This window comes from Pezoporus occidentalis, unplaced genomic scaffold (assembly GCF_034315485.1).
Source record: "Pezoporus occidentalis ecotype Australia unplaced genomic scaffold, CSIRO_AGI_Poc_V1 ctg45, whole genome shotgun sequence".
In the NCBI taxonomy this organism is placed as follows: Eukaryota; Metazoa; Chordata; class Aves; order Psittaciformes; family Psittacidae; genus Pezoporus; species Pezoporus occidentalis.
The window spans coordinates 5,268,188-5,286,107 of record NW_026915780.1 but is presented as its reverse complement, the minus strand read 5'-3'; the positions used below and the strand labels follow the sequence as shown (position 1 = coordinate 5,286,107).

General features: G+C 44.9%; 2 protein-coding genes across 8 annotated transcripts in view; both read right to left on the bottom strand.

Moving 5' to 3' along the window:
• The window catches only part of ATE1 (arginyltransferase 1), an 84,231-nt gene extending 83,113 nt beyond the window's left edge, over positions 1 to 1,118 (bottom strand). Inside the window, exon 1 of one of the 7 annotated variants that reach the window (XM_062635296.1) lies at positions 874 to 1,118. In XM_062635296.1, the coding sequence (XP_062491280.1) occupies positions 874 to 961 (88 nt within the window). In that variant the 5' untranslated portion in view covers positions 962 to 1,118. Of the gene's footprint in view, positions 1 to 202; positions 359 to 524; positions 779 to 873 lie in introns of those variants that run through there. The other 6 variants (XM_062635297.1, XM_062635291.1, XM_062635294.1 and 3 more) reach the window with 6 other exon arrangements.
• Positions 1,119 to 1,719: 601 nt separating this feature from the next.
• On the bottom strand, positions 1,720 to 16,362 carry NSMCE4A (NSE4 homolog A, SMC5-SMC6 complex component). The gene is made up of 11 exons (XM_062635299.1): positions 16,031 to 16,362; positions 14,558 to 14,638; positions 13,895 to 14,025; positions 12,614 to 12,762; positions 10,475 to 10,574; positions 8,910 to 9,000; positions 7,928 to 8,022; positions 7,118 to 7,166; positions 6,377 to 6,468; positions 3,098 to 3,189; positions 1,720 to 1,815 (listed from the first exon to the last, which is right to left on the bottom strand). The coding sequence occupies exons 1-10, from the start codon at positions 16,299 to 16,301 to the stop codon at positions 3,106 to 3,108; spliced, it is 1,143 nt and encodes a 380-aa protein (XP_062491283.1). The 5' UTR covers positions 16,302 to 16,362; the 3' UTR covers positions 1,720 to 1,815; positions 3,098 to 3,105.
• Between the last annotated feature and the right edge of the window lie 1,558 nt (positions 16,363 to 17,920).

The following is a 17,920-nucleotide window of genomic DNA, read 5'->3' as shown; positions in this document are numbered from 1 at the left end:
CTGCGCCCTGGGTTAACCCCGTGGAGATGGAGCCTCTGCCGTCAGTGAAGGGTCAGAAAGGACAGCTGCGCCTCAGGAGTAAAACTGCACCGAGAGAGGGAGAGACCCTAACCACATCCTTACTTAGGGTGCACGTATTATGATCGCAGCAATTAAACAGTTCACGCTCTGCACAGCTTTCCCGTTATTTCTCGTGGTTCACCCTAGCCTGGAGAAGCACTCTGATCGATCCCGACCATGAGGCGAGGTTTCCCGGCGAGCCCATGGCCTCCGCGGCCCCACACCGGCCCGGCCTGGCTCTGCGGGCTGCCCCGGGTACCCCGGCCACCTCGGAGCCCCCACGCCCGGAGCAGGGGGCGGCGGGCGCCGTCGGGGGAAGGACAGTGCTCGCTCCCGGCAGGACGGAGGCTCACAGGCCGCCGCTCACAGGCGTCCCTCAGCCCCAGGCTGGAGCAGCTCCGTGGCCTCCAGCTACCTCCGGTAGCGTCCCGGCCCTCACAGCCCGCCCTGCCCGCGGGCCGCACCGTGGGAGAGGTTGCCGGTCTCGTTCTTGCAGTAGCCGCAGCGGTAGCCATCCTCTCCGCCGAAGTACTCGACGATGCTCGGAGAGCCGCCGGCAGCCGCCATCTCCGCGGTGAGCCCCTGGCCGTGCCCCGCCGCCCGGCTCAGAACAGCGCCCTGCCCGCCGCCATACACCGCACCCCCGGCCGCCCGGAAACAGCCGCCGCCGCCATCTTTGCTACGGGCAGCGCACGGGGAGCGCCCACAGGAAATGGCGGACCCGCCATCTTTAGTGAGGGCGGCGGCGCTGCCCCTCCACAGGAGACCGGTGTCTCAGCCCCGTCCCATCCCATCCCGCCTCCTCCTGCTTACCGGCGGAGACCTTCCCCTGCTCCGACGCGCAGTAACCGCAGCGGTAGCCCTCCTTCCAGCCCTTGTACTCCACCACGGCGACAGGCATGGCGTACGGCGGCCCTGCCCGCAGCGCCCCGCCGGGGCGAAGCGAGGTGGAGGCGGCCCTCGGAGGAGGCCTGGCCCCGTTTGCTGGAGCTGCTCTAAAAGAGCTCCGCGTTCTGGTGTAAACGAGCAGAGATGATGGAACTGTGCTTTCACACACCCTCTGGGCCTGCCCACGTTAGCACCCCCAGAAACACGCTCTGACAGCATCGGCAGGACCTCCTACCCCAGCTACTTGATCAGAACCCTGCCTGATGATAAAGGAAAAAGTCCTAAAAACTCCAGACAGTGCTCCTCCAAAGAGGATTTTCTGGAGATGGAGCTAAACTTTATTTATTTTGTATTAAAAAAATAATATAATGGCCACATACAGCTGTCCTGCCTTAGTTACAAAACCAGATACACCTGATGTCTTTTTAACTAAGTCCAAGGAAGGAAGACATTTTATGTGCCACTGAGATCAGACTTGCAAACTCAAACCTTGGTTTTCAGAGGACTAAGATCAGAAAGACATCATCAGTTTCTCCTGCAGCACCCAACCTCACCTAGATAACAGGATTATCGCAGCAGAGATGGTTAACCATGTAAATTCCACCTGCAGGACGGTACTGGGGAGAGGCGAGGGATGTATGAAGGGGGATAGCATTTCATTTTTACTTAGAAGCATCTGTAAACTTTATGTAAAGTAGCAAACTAAGCCATAATAAACAGAGAGTATATGGTAATAACCCCGTGACAGGTAGAAACAAACCAGCGCATAGGAAGTGTCAAGATGTTCTAATAGAAATAATTTTACAACATATATACATATAAAACACTTTCTGAATGAAACGTTTTAAAATATTTTCTGTAAGGCACCTAGGGGGAAAGAAAGGAAAAAAAAAAAAAAAAGAGAAAAGCCAGTTAAGACAACATGCATTAAGATTTGGAACTTAGCAAACAACTGTGACAATAAAAAAAATTCAATGCTATGGCTGAATGGATTTTAGAGGGAACCTGATGGTGTTCCCTTCTTTTTTTCCCCACAAGTCCCTCACACTAATCTATTAACAACATCACCTGTCAACAGGTTAAAAGAAAAGATACAAAAACTAAGCTATGATTCTTCACAGCACTGCATTCCGAGTATAAAGCTACAAAAAAATAACTCAAAAATAGCTACAAAAAATAATACTGACACATGTAAAAATAGAACCATAGAATAGTTAGGGTTCGAAAGGACCTTAAGATCATCCAGTTCCAAGCCCCTGCCATTGACAGAGACACCTCACCCTAAACCAAGGCTCTGTCCAACCTGGCCTTGAATGCTGCCAGGGATGGAGCATTTACAACTTCCCTGGGCAACCCATTCCAGTGCCTCACCACCCTCACAGTAAAGAACTTCCTCCTTATATCCAATCTAAACTTCCCCTGCTTAAGTTTGAACCCATCACCCCTTGTCCTGTCACTACAGTCCCTAATGAAGAGTCCCTCCCCAACATTCTTGTAGGCCCCCCTCAGATACTGGAAGGCTGCTCTGAGGTCTCCACGCAGCCTTCTCTTCTCCAGGCTGAACAGCCCCAACTTCCTCAGCCTGTCTTCATACAGGAGGTGCTCCAGTCCCCTGATCATCCTCATGGCCTCCTCTGGGCTTGTTCCAACAGCTCCATGTCCTTTTTATGTTGAGGACACCAGAACTGCACACAATGCTCCAGGTGAGGTCTCCCGAGAGCACAGTAGAGGGGCAGGATCACCTCCTTCGACCTGCTGGTCACGCTCCTTTTGATGCGGCCCAGGATACGGTTGCTTTCTGGGCTGTCAGCCCACACTGAAGCTGGCTCATGTTCATTTTCTCATTGACCAACACCCCCAAGTCCTTCCCCGCAGGGCTGCTCTGAATCTCTTCTCTAAATAAAGTGTTTTTTTCATTTAACTACTGCATAGAAGATCAGATTACTTTGTTCCATTAAGACATCAACAATGTTCAGATGTTACGAAGTTGCCCTGCTCATAGTTTTTCTACATTTATAAGTCACAGGTAGTTTCCCTGCGGTTCTGCAACATGCATAAGGAACTCATTCACTGTATCCTTTTTTATTTAGTTTGATTTACTAAAAAAAATAAGTATCCTTATTTAATTTGATTTATTAAAATAACTTACCTGAAGAATTAATCTGTCTCCATTTCATCTTCATTGCTATGATAAGGAGGGCTAATCATCGGTTCTGTTATTTCAAATGTTTCTACAATCTCCTGGTTAGAAATGACAAAAGCATGTAAGTTACAAGAACTGAATTATTTCCATTTCATTGAAGTTACCATCAAGTAAGTAATAAAGTTTCTCATACTGAAGCACTACTTCAAATTACTACGTATATTTGAGTAAGGGACAAAGGAAAGGAGTTGTACGTGCTAAAAACTACTTTTTGTTTAAGATCTAGTACAAACAGCAAGCAGTGAAGAAACTGAACAGAGAGCTCCTCTAAAAGCAACTATCATTCAGGAAGGGAAGAAACAGATGCTATTTATGCAGTCCTTATACAAAACAGTAAAAGCAAGTCACTGCACAACTTAAAAGCACTTAAACTGGGCAGGCTTCAAGGATCAAAGATGAAATTGCTATCCCAGTTCTCAGTGTTCTTGCAGTTAAAAGCATTCACTAGATTTGTGATTGTTCTGGAATCCATAAAGTTAAATGCAGTGATAATACAGGAACTCCTGTCCTCATTAGAGTACTGTCCTGGGTTCAGCAGTAGCAGTCATTTTTCCCCTTCTTGGTAGCTGGTGCAGTGCAGTGTTTTGACTTTCAGCTCGGGAACAGAGCTGATAACAAGTGGTGTTTTGGTTTGGCCAAGGACTTTGTGGGCCTCATGCTCTGCCAGGGAGGAGGGGAAGCCGGGAGGAAGCAGAGACAGGACACCTGACCCAAACTGACCAAAGAGGTATTCCATACCACAGCACGTCATGCCCAGGATGTAACGGGGAGTTAGCCGGAAGGGCTGGGAGACTGCAGGGTTGGAGGAGGTATCGGTCAGAGCTTGGTCGGGCTGGGGGGGGGCGAGTTATCGGTCGGCTGGTGGTGAGATGATGTATTCTCTTCCCTTGTTATTCCCTTTATCATTATTATAATTGGTGGTAGCAGTAGTGATTTGTGTTATACCTTAGTTACTAAACTGTTCTTATCTCAACCCGTGGGAGTTGCATTCTTTTCGATTCTCCTCTCCATCCCTCCGAGAGCAGGGGGAGGGCAAGAAAAGGGGGGGGAAGTGAGCGAACGAATTACCTGACTGGGTTTAAACCACGACAGTTCTTTTTGGCGCCCAACGTGGGGCTCGAAGGGTTGAGATAACGACAGATCTGACCGGATTAATAGTCACTCGTCACAATGCTGATTTATTGGGTCTCAGAGTTGTTCTTGTTGATCTCACAGCTTCAGAATGTTGTAACTTACGTAGAGCCGGTATTTGCTGTGATAGTGTTTATCAAGTATGGGGCCTGGGCTAAGGTTCTTGTCTCACTGTGCTTTATGGCAATGGCTTGTAATACGGACGGGCTCCAGCAGCAGGGCGGGACGGACGTGGCCGTGGACTTGTACCTGGCCGTCCGGCTGCTCTTCACCGTCCTGGCCCTCGCCCTGCTCTCCATCTTCGTGAGGCTGCGGGGAGCCGAGGGGGAGCGGCCCCGGGAGCCGGCGGCAGCCGAAGCGGCCCGGAAGAGCGGCCCCGGGGACCAAGCGGCGGCGGGAGCGGGGCCGGAGGCCGCGATGGGACGGCTGCCGGTGGAGGAGGTCGGGGCGGTCGAGGAGCAGAAGGAAGGGGCTGCAGAGCAGCGGGAGAAGGCGGCGGCCGAGCCGAGCCCCGCGGCCGAGCCGAGCCCCGCGGAGGAGCCGAGCCCCGCGGCCGAGCCCAGCCCCGCGACGGCCGAGAGCATTTCCCGGAAGCCGCCCGCCGAGCCCCAGGAGGATGCAGGAGACCACGCAGCATTTCCCAGCAAGGCAGAGGAGGAAGAGCTGGACTCAGGACAAGAGAAGCTGGCGGTGGGAGAGCCGGCAAGCACAGCGGCTACACCAGCCCCAGTGACAAGTACAGCAGCTACACCAGCCCCAGTGACAAGTACAGCAGCATCAGTTGAGAGTTCTGAAGGTTTTGAATGGCCTTTGGGTGTCCTTGGTACCTGCCTGCTGATTGTGATGGGGATCAGCATGTTGGCACACACACAGGCTGTGTTCTACCCACGACCATTTTGTCTGATCTCAAAAGTTAAGCAGAGTCAGGTTTGGGTCTTGTCTGGGGTTAGACGAGGATATGGGGGGACCAAGAGGTTTTCCCCAAGGCTGGACAGCCAGGAGTGGCAGGGTGTGTGGGACAGTATGGGCAAGTATCTAGTCCACTGGGCCCCTCCAGTGCTTTGGAAGCATTGGAGATGGAAGGCAGCTGTATGGAGTCCCCAGCAACAAGCTGCAGAAACTGCTGAAGGGGACAGTGAATTATTTTTAAGCCTGGTGAGCCCATGGCACTTCAGGCCATCAGAGCAGAGATGCAACACAGAGATGGACTCATGATCGAGGGGTGGACTTAGCAATGGACACTATTGCCCAGGTTATTCACGAGTGTGAATACTGCACACAGTCTCTCCTGCTCTGGAAGACTGTTACAAGAGATGGAGCCTGACGTCATGGACCAGATGGACTCAGCAGCTTTATAGGGACTGGTCCATGCACTAAGATAAGAGTATATTGAAAATGTGGGATCTGAGCATGACGTGAATGGTATGGAATAAGGGGTGGATAATGTCCTGGGTTCAGCAGTAGCAGTCATTTTTCCCCTTCTTGGTAGCTGGTGCAGTGCAGTGTTTTGACTTTCAGCTCGGGAACAGAGCTGATAACAAGTGGTGTTTTGGTTTGGCCAAGGACTTTGTGGGCCTCATGCTCTGCCAGGGAGGAGGGGAAGCCGGGAGGAAGCAGAGACAGGACACCTGACCCAAACTGACCAAAGAGGTATTCCATACCACAGCACGTCATGCCCAGGATGTAACTGGGAGTTAGCCGGAAGGGCTGGGAGACTGCAGGGTTGGAGGAGGTATCGGTCGGAGCTTGGTCGGGCTGGGGGGGGGCGAGTTATCGGTCGGCTGGTGGTGAGATGATGTATTCTCTTCCCTTGTTATTCCCTTTATCATTATTATAATTGGTGGTAGCAGTAGTGATTTGTGTTATACCTTAGTTACTAAACTGTTCTTATCTCAACCCGTGGGAGTTGCATTCTTTTCGATTCTCCTCTCCATCCCTCCGAGAGCAGGGGGAGGGCAAGAAAAGGGGGGGGAAGTGAGCGAACGAATTACCTGACTGGGTTTAAACCACGACAAGTACGTAACAATGCAGTACATATAGTCCTACACTTAACAACAAAAAATAATCAGAAGTATCAAGAGCTATCTATTATACCTTCCAGTCTTTATAGTTCAGAGACAAGACAACCTGGTTCCTCGCTCCAGCACTATGCCCATCCTCCCTTTCCTCGTTGTCTTCTGAAGGCTCTGTGCAAAATACAGCATTTCCAGAGTCTTTATACTCATAAAGTCAGCCTCCTCCAGGAGTGCAAAAGCTTCACAAAAAGCAAATCAATGATACATGCTGCATGAAGATAGTCTCCAGCAATAGCCTGTATCACACACTCCTGAAGAAATTTCTTTAGTCTTAACTCCTAAAAATTGAGGAACTAACATGTCAGTCACAGAAGGACCTAAGTATTTCAGCCTTTCCAAAATCCCACCAGTTGTAATCCCACTGATATCCCATGAGAATGAAAGCTAAAGACCTCCTACATAGGATGGCATTTCCCTTACAACTGTTCTGAAGATACAACACTTCCCCAACACAGGTAAAGGAGACTTCTTGCATCCAAAAATCTGTTTTCTCAGCAAAACCTAACAATGTTCGTTTATGTATTAGTGAAAATATCACTTTGAAATAAAGGGTTATTCCCCTTCCTTTTCTTAACAGACTGAGTACTTTCGGTTCCTCTCATAAATCTCTTTATGCCTTCAATTGCACTCACTGGATATCCCCAAATCTCTACTCTTGCAGCTAAAAATACACCTGAACCTTCGTGAACACACAAGATGTAGCTACTTTTCAATAAGAAAACAAAACCCCAACAATTAGTCTTTTAAAGCTGGATTTTACCTATTATTGGCAATTTATCATCATCCAGCTTTATTCTTGCAAAACCATCCTGAAAAGACAGGATTTAAAGTTTCGTAAGTTAGACATGATTAAGGTAATGCACTGAGATTTCATATTTTAATATATTACATCATAAACAAGTACATGTATTGATACACAGTCTTAACTGGCATACCAAATAAGAATAGTTTAAATACAGCATTCACTCATTCACAAAGAATGCAGCTGATATAGGACAACTGGTAACCTGGATTAGAAAAATAATCTGTTTTATTAAAAACCATTATTCATTAAATATACTGGACTGAACCCTCCATGATCACATCACTTTTCACTATAAACCCGAATTTAGACAAATATATTTGTTTTTCTGTTTTTCCAAATTCATGTTATTTGACAAACTAAGTATGAAGTGCAAATCTACAGATTCGAAAGGTATATTAAACACTGCACTAACATACTTTCCTTCAGCCTCAATAACGCTTCTATACTCCCTGACTACTCTTCTAAAATCTAACATAACGCGAGGCAGAATCCCTTTTTGAGATGTGCATAACAGCAAAAGTTTCGTTACTGTTTTGCTGGTAAATTAACTATAATAGAAAAATCTAATAAAAAATATTACACTGTCAACTCTGGTTTCTTTTTTATTCAATTCCTAAAATATCACAGACTGTTTGTAGAAAACCAATCAGGATTCCTAATATTTAAATCCTAATCTGTCAGTCTTGAAGCCATAAAAACAAAAAATCATCTTTCTAGATAACTCCAATATCCAAAATAAGGTTTCAAGAACATGTCATGCCTTACCCTTATAATGAAGGACACATGAAAGATGTTTTCCACAGTGCGTGCAAAGGAGTTGGGATCAATCACAAGATCAAAGAAGGAAATAGGTGTACTAGCTGGACACGGAAAAAAGGGGCTGTTAAAAAACCAAACAGGCGGTACACAGACCTAATACATGCAAACATAAAGTCAGGCTCCTTTTAAGAGCTGATTGACTGTTTAGGTCCATTTAGTTACAAAGCTGAATTCTCAGTTGCCTGAAGAAAGAAACAGTTCCTAGAGATGATTGTTTTCTTCCATCTTTTGCCACACACATACACATACTTGGCAACTATTTGATCCCCTCTAAAAGATGGCATGTTGTAGTAAGAGAGAGAGGATAGGGTTTAAATTTACTTTGTAGCAAACAGCAGTCAATTAGTGTTCATAAAAATAGTCTGTATCCTTCAACATGAAGATTTCATGGAATCCTGGAAGAACCGTAAAATCCCAGGCTGGTTTGGGTTGGAAAGAACCTTATACCTCATCCAGTTCCAGCCCCTGCCACAGGCAGGGACACCTTCCACTAGAGCAGCTTGCTCCAAGCCCCTGTGTCCAACCCGGCCTTGAACACTGCCAGGGATGGGGCAGCCACAGCTTTTCTGGGCACCCTGTGCCAGCGCCTCAGCAACCTCCCAGGGAAGAGCTTCTGCCTAAGAGCTCATCTCAGTCTCCCCTCTGGCAGGTTAAAGCCATTCCCCTTGGCCTGTCCCTACAGGCCCTTGTCCCAAGCCCCTCTCCAGATTTCTTGTAGGTATATACCTTTAGGTATTGGAGCTGCTTTAAGGTCTCCCCAGAGTCTTCTCTAAGCTGAACAAGCCCAGCCCTCTCAACCTGTCTGAGAGTTTTCTACTTGCAAACTCCAACTGATTTTGTTGCTATAGTCTAATCACTCTTAACTGTAGATTAAGAGCGTTCATCTTCTTATATTAATGCTTTAAAAGCTTACTGGAATCATACTTACGATCATTTTGAAAATGAGTCTGCAATAACCCCAAGATCCTCTCTACTTCTTTTTCCGTAGCTTCCTGGTGAGACTCCTCCATTTTTTTTAACTGGAAAAAAGAAACACAGTTTCACCTCAAATAACCGCTGTAGCAAGAGAAGATGATGAAAAGGGTCTTTTATGAACACCTAACTTAAAAGGTGTATTTTTCTCTCTATGCCACTTATGCAGAGTCACAGACACACGTATGAAACGTAAGACAACTTACACAGTGGTTTAGGAACCAATTCCCATCTTACAGAATCAACCTGAAAGGCTGTAGTTTGTATGTTTTCAGCCTATTTACAGGGCTACGTTTACTTTCCAATTATAACTTTCCAAGTTATGACTAATGGCACAGAGTCTGTGAGTTTATTGTAGAAGTTCATTTATAAGTGCAGAATAGTAGTTCATTAAAGAAAGAAAAGTTAAAGATCTTTTCAGAAAAGCACCTAAGTTTACATGTAAGAAAAGTGAAGTTTAACATGGTCAAAGGACACGATTGTGATTTCAGATTTGCTCATGAGCTGTATATAGCAGGGGACTCCAAAGCACCCTCCAAGGACTGTAACCTGCACAGTACCAAATACGCTTCTCAAGCAGTCCTCAGCAACCTGTTTGCTGCTCCTGTTAGTTAACAATTTCCCTTTGACCACCCTGCAAGCTACAGAAACTTCTACACATAACTATATCTAACACAGATTTACATATATGTAAATCCCCAGCTCCTCTTCTTCCCAGTACAAACTGTATCAGAATATTTGCTATCACTATTTGGATTATTATGAAGTAGGCTGCATTTAGAAAGCCATACTCAACATTTTCACTATGAGGGTGCCCAGAAAAGCTGGGGCTGCCCCATCTCTGGCAGTGTTCAAGGCTAGGCTGGACAGGGCTTGGAGCAACCTGCTGTAACAGAAAGTGTCCCTGCTTGTGGCAGGGGGTTGGAACTGGATAAGCACCGAGGTCCCTTCCAACCCAAACCAGTCTGCGATTCTATGACGTTGCCTCTACATACTGGCATTATCAGACAGAGGCTCCCTATATCAACATGGTTAATTCTTTCAAAGGAAGCCTCCCTGGAAGTATTCGCAGACTTTGGCCTTTCTGCCAGAGTACAACAGAAGGAATGGGAAAACAGCAGAGAAAATAGTGATTAAGGGAGTCAGTCAGTCTGTTGTTACGTGCATTTCTGTGCAAATGAAGTAGACTGTTAGATGCTTTTTTAACTAAAAGTTGAAAATGCACTAATATAGAGAAGTTTCATTTCCTTTCAAAGCAACAAGCATCAGAGCAAATAAAGTAATTTGAACTTGTAAAAACAGGCTGTAAATCCTACTTCCTTCCACTCAGTGAAATACTGCAGTCCACACAAAACAAACTGAGAAGCCTAATAATGAAGTCTGAATTCTTTAGTCTGAATCCTTTAGCACTACACAGTTCCTAACAACAAACCCCAAACCAACATGAACTGGAAAGATTTACAAGTCAGTTGTAATAATTGTGCCATAAGAAATCATCAATAAAGATAACAGTTCACAAACCTGAGCAGGCATTGCCCTTTTTTCCTCTGTTCCTGTAGTCTTTTTCTGCCTCTCAATCCGTTGCCTTGGTACAGGAGGATCAGACTTGAAAGATCCCAACCTAACCAAGATAAAAAGAACACATATATGGAAATATATGATATGCTAAGAAATCCACAAAGTGAGTAACTGATCTGCTGAAAAAGATGCAAATTAATGACCAATGTCTAAAAATAAAGCCTCGGCACACGCAGATTTCTGTAAACACCCATCCCCTAAGGTTGTTCCCAATATCTGTTGGCAGCCTCATAGCAGAGTTAACAACAGATGCATAAAATTTGGTGCAATTATTCCAACTTTAACAGAAAATTTTAAATCTCCTTTTCTGAAAGCTGAGTAAGAAATTAACTTCCTACGCTCTTCTATCTCCATTTGAATTTATTACTGACTTTCCTGTCTGAAAAGTCTCTCCATACAGTATTTATCTCTTTTTTATCTATTGTTTAGTTTCTGTAAGTTCAGGTTTACAATTTTTTCATATATAGTCAATCATAATAACATTCAGTACACTAAGAAGAGACCCAACATTTCTCATTAAACAATGCAATATAGGTGCTAGATTTCAGCACTTTCTTGAAGTGCTTGCCTCTCTCCATTGACTGTATAAGGAACTTAGGCTCCTTACTTTGGGTGCCTTGAATCTCCATCAAGCTAGATGCCTAAAGGAGAGAGCGTGAACTGAGATTCAATTCAAGTTAGTTCAGCAGGTACCCAAATATTTTACAGCACTTAGAATCATAGAATAGTTTGGCTTGGAAAGGACCTTAAGATCATCTAGTTCCAACCCCCTTGCCATGGGCAGGGACACCTCACACTAAACCATGGCACCCAAGGCTCTGTCCAACCTGGCCTTGAACACTGCCAGGGATGGAGCATTCACAACTTCCCTTGGCAACCCATTCCAGTGCCTCACCACCCTCACAGGAAAGAACTTCTTCCTTATATCTAACCTCAACTTCCCCTCTTCAAGTTTGAGCCCATCAAGAATAGAGTCAGAAACTAGCAGTTCTTTTCCTAAACTGAGAACTACACTTTATTATATTAATACTTTGTATTCACACATCCTCCATTAAAAGGAGATGTGTGTAAAAAGAAGTCCATCACTACTTAATTCAAAATGTAATTAATGAGAAAACAGTCTTTCTTGCAGCCAGATTTGTCTTAAAATAATAAAAAGGTTTGGAAAACACTTATCTTTTAAAGCTTGAACGGGCAAAGCCAAGTTGGAATCATCTTAATTAGCCATCCACCATTAAATATCAGATATTGTATGATCAAATTAGTAGATTCAACAGCCTTCTTACACTGAGACTTATTGGGTGGTGGAACAAGTGTGAAAGCATAGACAACTAAGTAATACTCTCTCAACTCTACTGCTGATATTTAATTCAACTAGATCCTGCTATGGCTGTCTTTATGAGAGATTTAAATTGGAGAGCTGTCTATAAGCCAGGTGACTAAGGGTCACTTGACAGCAGCTAAAAAGGCCCCTACCAATGGGTTGCTTACGCAAAACGAGAGATGATGCTGATTCTACACAGGCCACTTGCCAGTAATCAGGTGATTTCTTCTCAAGGCAGAGACAGAATGCAAGATTCTAAAAGACAACCCATTAACACAGATATACAAGAGGAACTGTTGGTCTCTTCTTGAGAATAGAATCATCAAGATACAGACCCTTAGGGACTGACCTCCAAAACTATATAGGGTGGGGGGAAAAGGCTTCCTGTATTCATGATTCTGGATGCAACTTGTACGGTGAGAGAAAGATGAGGAAGAGTCAGCTTTTGAAAGAAAGACGATTGCTTCTACTGGGTTTGGTCTGAAGCACGTAAATCAAGAATATCTTGCTTTCTCTACTAGATACAAGTGATGCTATTTTGTAGCCAAGACAAACCAAAATCAGAGAAAGAAACATTATGAAAGATTTTGGAGACAAGGAGCTCACCGCACCATAAGAACAGAGAGCACACGTGAGTTCTTGTTGATACTCTGTGACCCAAGATTAAACTCTACTCAAGCCCAGGGCATTAATGATAAGAATCAATTAAGGCCATTGACTTGTGCTGCAGTTTATACTATTTCCTTAAATAAACTTACATGTAGTGAAAAGAAGGTGCTCTTCTGAAGTACTTTTCTGTTTCTTCTCCCAGTTTATGCCAGGCATCACTAGGCAAATAGCCTGAAATGCTCTCAGAATCATTATCATTTTCTTCTGCTTCTATGCGATTTATACCCATGAAAGTTAACTAGAAGATAAAAAAAAACCTGCAATGAAAATTCACTTAGAGAAAGATCAGCAAATACTTTAATGGTGAAATACTATATCACAGTGTTTGTCTTGCTAGATTAATACTTAATACCACTGCACAAGAACCTCCACTTTCCTGCAGATACTGTAAAAACAGAAAAACACTCACATACACACTTGTATTCACAGCAAGCATTGGAAAAAAAAGAGCTATAGGTAAATAAAACTGCCTGTATTCCAACAGAACTTCAATGAAATGACCATGTAGGATAGTAAAAGGTGTTCCTGCCCATGGCAGGCCATTGGAACTAGATGAGCTTTAAGGTCCCTTCCAACCCAAACCATTCCAGGACTACTTAAATTGTACTATAAAGCTAAGGTGTCTCACAGTTTCTTAACAGCACACACTTCCAGGAAGCTTAGCTCCTCAACACCGTAAAACAGCTTATTTGACTCAACCTTACAGCCAGCAGCCAGACTTCCCCAGAAAAAAAACACTTCAAAACAATTTAACTTGATGGGCTTATTTTATATTGCAGAGTTCTACACTTGACCAAAGACTCACACTCCTCATTAATCTGCTGTAACACAAGAGGAAATTTTCAGGGAGGGGAGGAAGGAAAAACCCAAATTCTTCTTCAAAGCAATTCTAAAGTGACTCTTCCACCCAGTCACAGTACAAAGAGGCAAACATGTCAAGTCTAAAAGAACGCAAGTAATCTAAAGTCCCATGTCATGTCAGTGACGTGGGGCCTTAAGAACTCCTAAAACATGTAAAGCAGTGGAGAGAATAAAGTAACTACTCAGCGCTACTGAAGCTACAAAACAGTGAGCATAAAGGAAGTGTACAAGGCTACCTTAAGAACACAAACCAAAGTGTGATGAAGGAATACCAATGCACCAAAGGGAGGGGATGTCTGCATTTTAAGTTATATTTTCCCCTCTGCATACTGGAAATACTCAATACATAGTTTAGAACAATTACCAACACTAAACAGAAAGTTAATCAAAGAAATTCACAGGAAGAGTTAAATTCCATCAGAACTGTCCTGTACTGCCTGAAAACTTGCTCTAAAACAAACAGGGCAACCCCCTAGCAAAACTGTTGGCAAATTCAGTCTAGAACTTACCAAGTCTTCTGCAAATACTAGTGAATCAAATGTTGTCATTTCACAGTGCAACTCATTGGCCTTCTCCTTTCCTAGATTTGATGCTAAGACAAGAAACTGGGCATCAAGGGCAGCCTCTCGTGCACTGGAAACTGTTACAGGAAAGATTTTATGTTAATAAGATGAAATTGTCAAAAAAAACAATAAGAAAATTTAGCATACAGACTATCTTAGGTATAAAGCCTTATAAATCATTTTATTGCAATGACCTCTAACACCTGTACTTACATAATCCTTATAACAGTATCTGCATCAAAAAATAAAAGGAAAAGGAGAGGATGACAATGCCAAAGGCAAGCACGAAAAAATAACACAGCACCCCAAAGAATAAAATGCCTTCTTTATTGACATGGTTTCCATCTAAGTGAAATGAACCCCACTAACTGATACCTTCTTTACCTACTGCTTATGTATATTGCTCTGCAGTGTCAAGATAAAGCAGTGAGAACTTCCAAGCGCAAATAAACACTAAAGTAATATTAGTTTTCTCATATCAACATATTCGAGTAATTCCTCTTCAACTACACATTCTCTTGCCCTTTTTTGTTTCTAAGGCACCATTGCCTCACACTTGGCCAACTGTCAAGCAAAGGCCTCTAACAAGGACCACAGAATTTGTTTTACCTCCACTAAACAGTTTATTGGCTTCTTCCAAAGCTTCTGTCAGCCTGTTGCTTTTTGAACTCAGCATATCCTCACGATTTTCTGGGGGACAAACAAATGAAATCTTATGTTACTTAAATATAGAAGCATCGAGAAATACAGATTTACACCTTAATCAGAACTGGCTGGGTCACACACACAAAAACACAGAATATAGTTATAGTACATTAATTGCACGATTACGTAGGCTCCGTTTTTATTAATGTGTATGCATTAACTCAGTTTGAAGTAATTTTTCATTTCCTTCAATGGTGTGAGATCTATACTGGATCTATACAGCATAGATATCTATAGATAGATATCTATATAGATATAGATAGATATAGATAGATATCTATATAGATACATCCTATATAGATGTATCTATACATACATAGGATGGTGAGGCGCTGGCACAGGGTGCCCAGAGAAGCTGTGGCTGCCCCATCCCTGGCAGTGTTCAAGGCCAGGTTTGGACACAGGGGCTTGGAGAAAGCTGCTCTAGTGCAAGGTGTCCCTGCCAGTGGCAGGGGGCTGGAACTGGATGAGCTTTAAGGTCCCTTCCAACCCAAACCTGCCTGGGATTCTATGAATTTATGCTAGCAGATCCCTCATGGTTCCAGTAAAACACCTGTATCTGCGTCAAGGCTGCTACCAGCTACCATGTTACCCATCTTACCTTTAGGTTACTAAGGATTTTCATGAAACAAACAAACAAAACCCCCCAAATGAATGCTTAATGACTTCTGAAAATCACCATGCCAAACACAGTCAGTTGTATATCACAGTCTATGTACGCTTTAACACGGCTTCAGAGGTCCAGTTCTAAACAGCTACTCACAACGCTGCTTTTAAAGACTTACACCATCTCAGTGACCTGACATACCGCTGCTGGTTTCTGCATAAACACAGCCCGGATAATCCATGAACTGCATTGTATTCCCTTGTAAAACAACACCACGCATTTACTGAGCATGCAGAAAACACCAGCACCATACAATGCTAAATGCAGCAGGGCGTACTCCAACAACCATGATGTTTCTATGGGAAAACCATCACACTCCAACGACACAGATGGGAAGTGCTGTCACGTCTATCTAGAGAGCCGCTAAAAATCCCATAGCACTTTCGGAAAGCCCACGAACAACTTTCAAGGCCGGGCAGGTAACTTGCACCCAAATTAAAGCTCAAACACCATTAAGACAAAATTAAAGGCTCTGCGTTTAGCTCCAGGTCTAAAGCTGACAGTTTGGCCCGCTGCATCAATGCGGTTGGGGCGGGTAAATCCCTCATACCCTTGCTATCCCAGGGCATGTAAACGCTTCCAGGGAGGCAAGATGTGGATCCAACCGCAGGCCCATCGTTTCAGCAGCCCGAGGAACCCGGTGTTCCAGGGGAGCGTTACGGGCTCCTCACACCGTGAGGCCGGGCTCCGACCGCCGCTCCCGGGCTTACGCTGCACGCTGTAGATGAGCTCCCGGTACTGGTTCCGGATGATCCTCCTGCTCTGCTCATCGCCCTCGCCGCCCTCCAGCCGCTGCTGCTGCTCGTCCTCCGCACCCGTCTCTTCCATGTCTCTGTCGGCGGAGCCCGGCGAGAGCTCCTGCAGCCGCCGCTGAGGCACGGCGCCGTTCCGCGAGGTGGACGGCAGCGAGGCGCGGCCGCGCTCCGACCTCGAATTCCCCGAGGAAGAGGTGACCCCATCGCTGCTGCTCGACCCCGACATCGCTGCGCGGCGCCGCAGGGCCTCAGCCGCCGCCGGCCCAGCACGGCCGAGCGCGACAAGGCCGCGGAGACGCCGCTACCGGGCGCGACGGTGGCCCGGGAGGGTCAAACAGCAGCGGGAGGTGGGGCCAAGGCCTCCGCAGGCTGCGGTCATGGCGGGAGCCAGCCCCGCTCTGAGGTAATGAGAGGGAATGCAGCAGGCGGGGCCGCGCCGGTCCTTGTTCCTGAGCTTTGTCTTTGTCTCGGTCAAAAATAAACGGCGCCTGAGCTGTTTGGAATAAATCCCCGCGACATTCGCTCACGCGCGGCCGAGATGGGGCTTGTTACTCCTTGGATTAAGCAACTTTTCTGCTTCTAAAAGCTTGAGCAGGAAAGCCCTAGAGGGCTGTATCGAGGAGTGGAAATGTAAGGATGAACCTGATGGTAACGCGTCTTTCACCTGCTTTTAAGCTTCTCTAAGGTCTGAGGAGCAGAAGAGGTGAAAATTGCAGACAAAAGGATGATGCCCTTGGCGGAGCATCTCTAATACATGTTTTCATATAAATGTATAGGTTAATCACTAAGCTCTCTGCTCCAGCAAATAAAGTAACAAATGTTTTCTTTGAAGAGGAATAGACTCCTAAATTAATCATGACCAGTGGTGGTGTTTATACCAAAGACAATAAAGCAGAGTTAAATGTAAGCATGTGTATTAGTAATTCAACAGGAAAAAATGTGCCTTCAGTATTTTTAAGTTATCCAACCGAGCATTACAAGTCTGGAAAATCAGGCAATTAAATGCTCATTTAATCATGAGCGTTGTATATTGCAGACTAAAAGAAAAATAAAGCTTTAATGTATGTTTTCTCCTCTCATTCTATTCTTTTCCCATTGCCAGTGCCATTAGAATTGAGTTTAGTGTAATGATGAATCTGGCTTCCGATTTGGAGCAGTGGGCTTTGTAATGCCCCTCCTTGCTCTTATTTTCTCATAGTTCTTGTGTATAAATAGCAGCAATTTAGGAAGTGTGCTGAGTGATTATTTCTGACATCCTGATGATCCTACTTTAAGAATTCCTTAAAATAGACTTCTGCTTTCTATTATCACACCAATCAGATAAAGCAATCATTAGCACTCTCTTTCAGTTGTGAGTATAGAGTTTGCAGAAGATGCTCATGAGTATTAAAAGAATATGTAATAATATCAAATTGCTATAACCATAGAGTCACAGACTGGTTTGTGTTGGAAGGGACCTTAAAGCTCATCCAGTTCCAATCCCTGCCACCGGCAGGGACGCCTTCCACTAGAGCAGCTTGCTCCAAGCCCCTGCATCCAACCTAGCCTTGAACACTGCCAGGGATGGGGCAGCCACAGCTTCTCTGGGCAACTGTAAGTAATTCAAACCAGCCATATATGCTAAAGGTTTAATTCCTGTTTTCCTGGTTACATACAGCAAGTAACTCCCCTTACTCATTTCATGATGTTACAACAATGCTCTCTGCTTCAACATACCACGTGGTGGTCAAACCTAGTGGCACAATTGCATTGAAGTTTCTACTCTTTCAGTAAATTGTGAAACAGGAGGCAAGAGTCTGGAACCTTCACACTTTCACAGTGACTTCTTGAGGTCTTCAGTAGGCT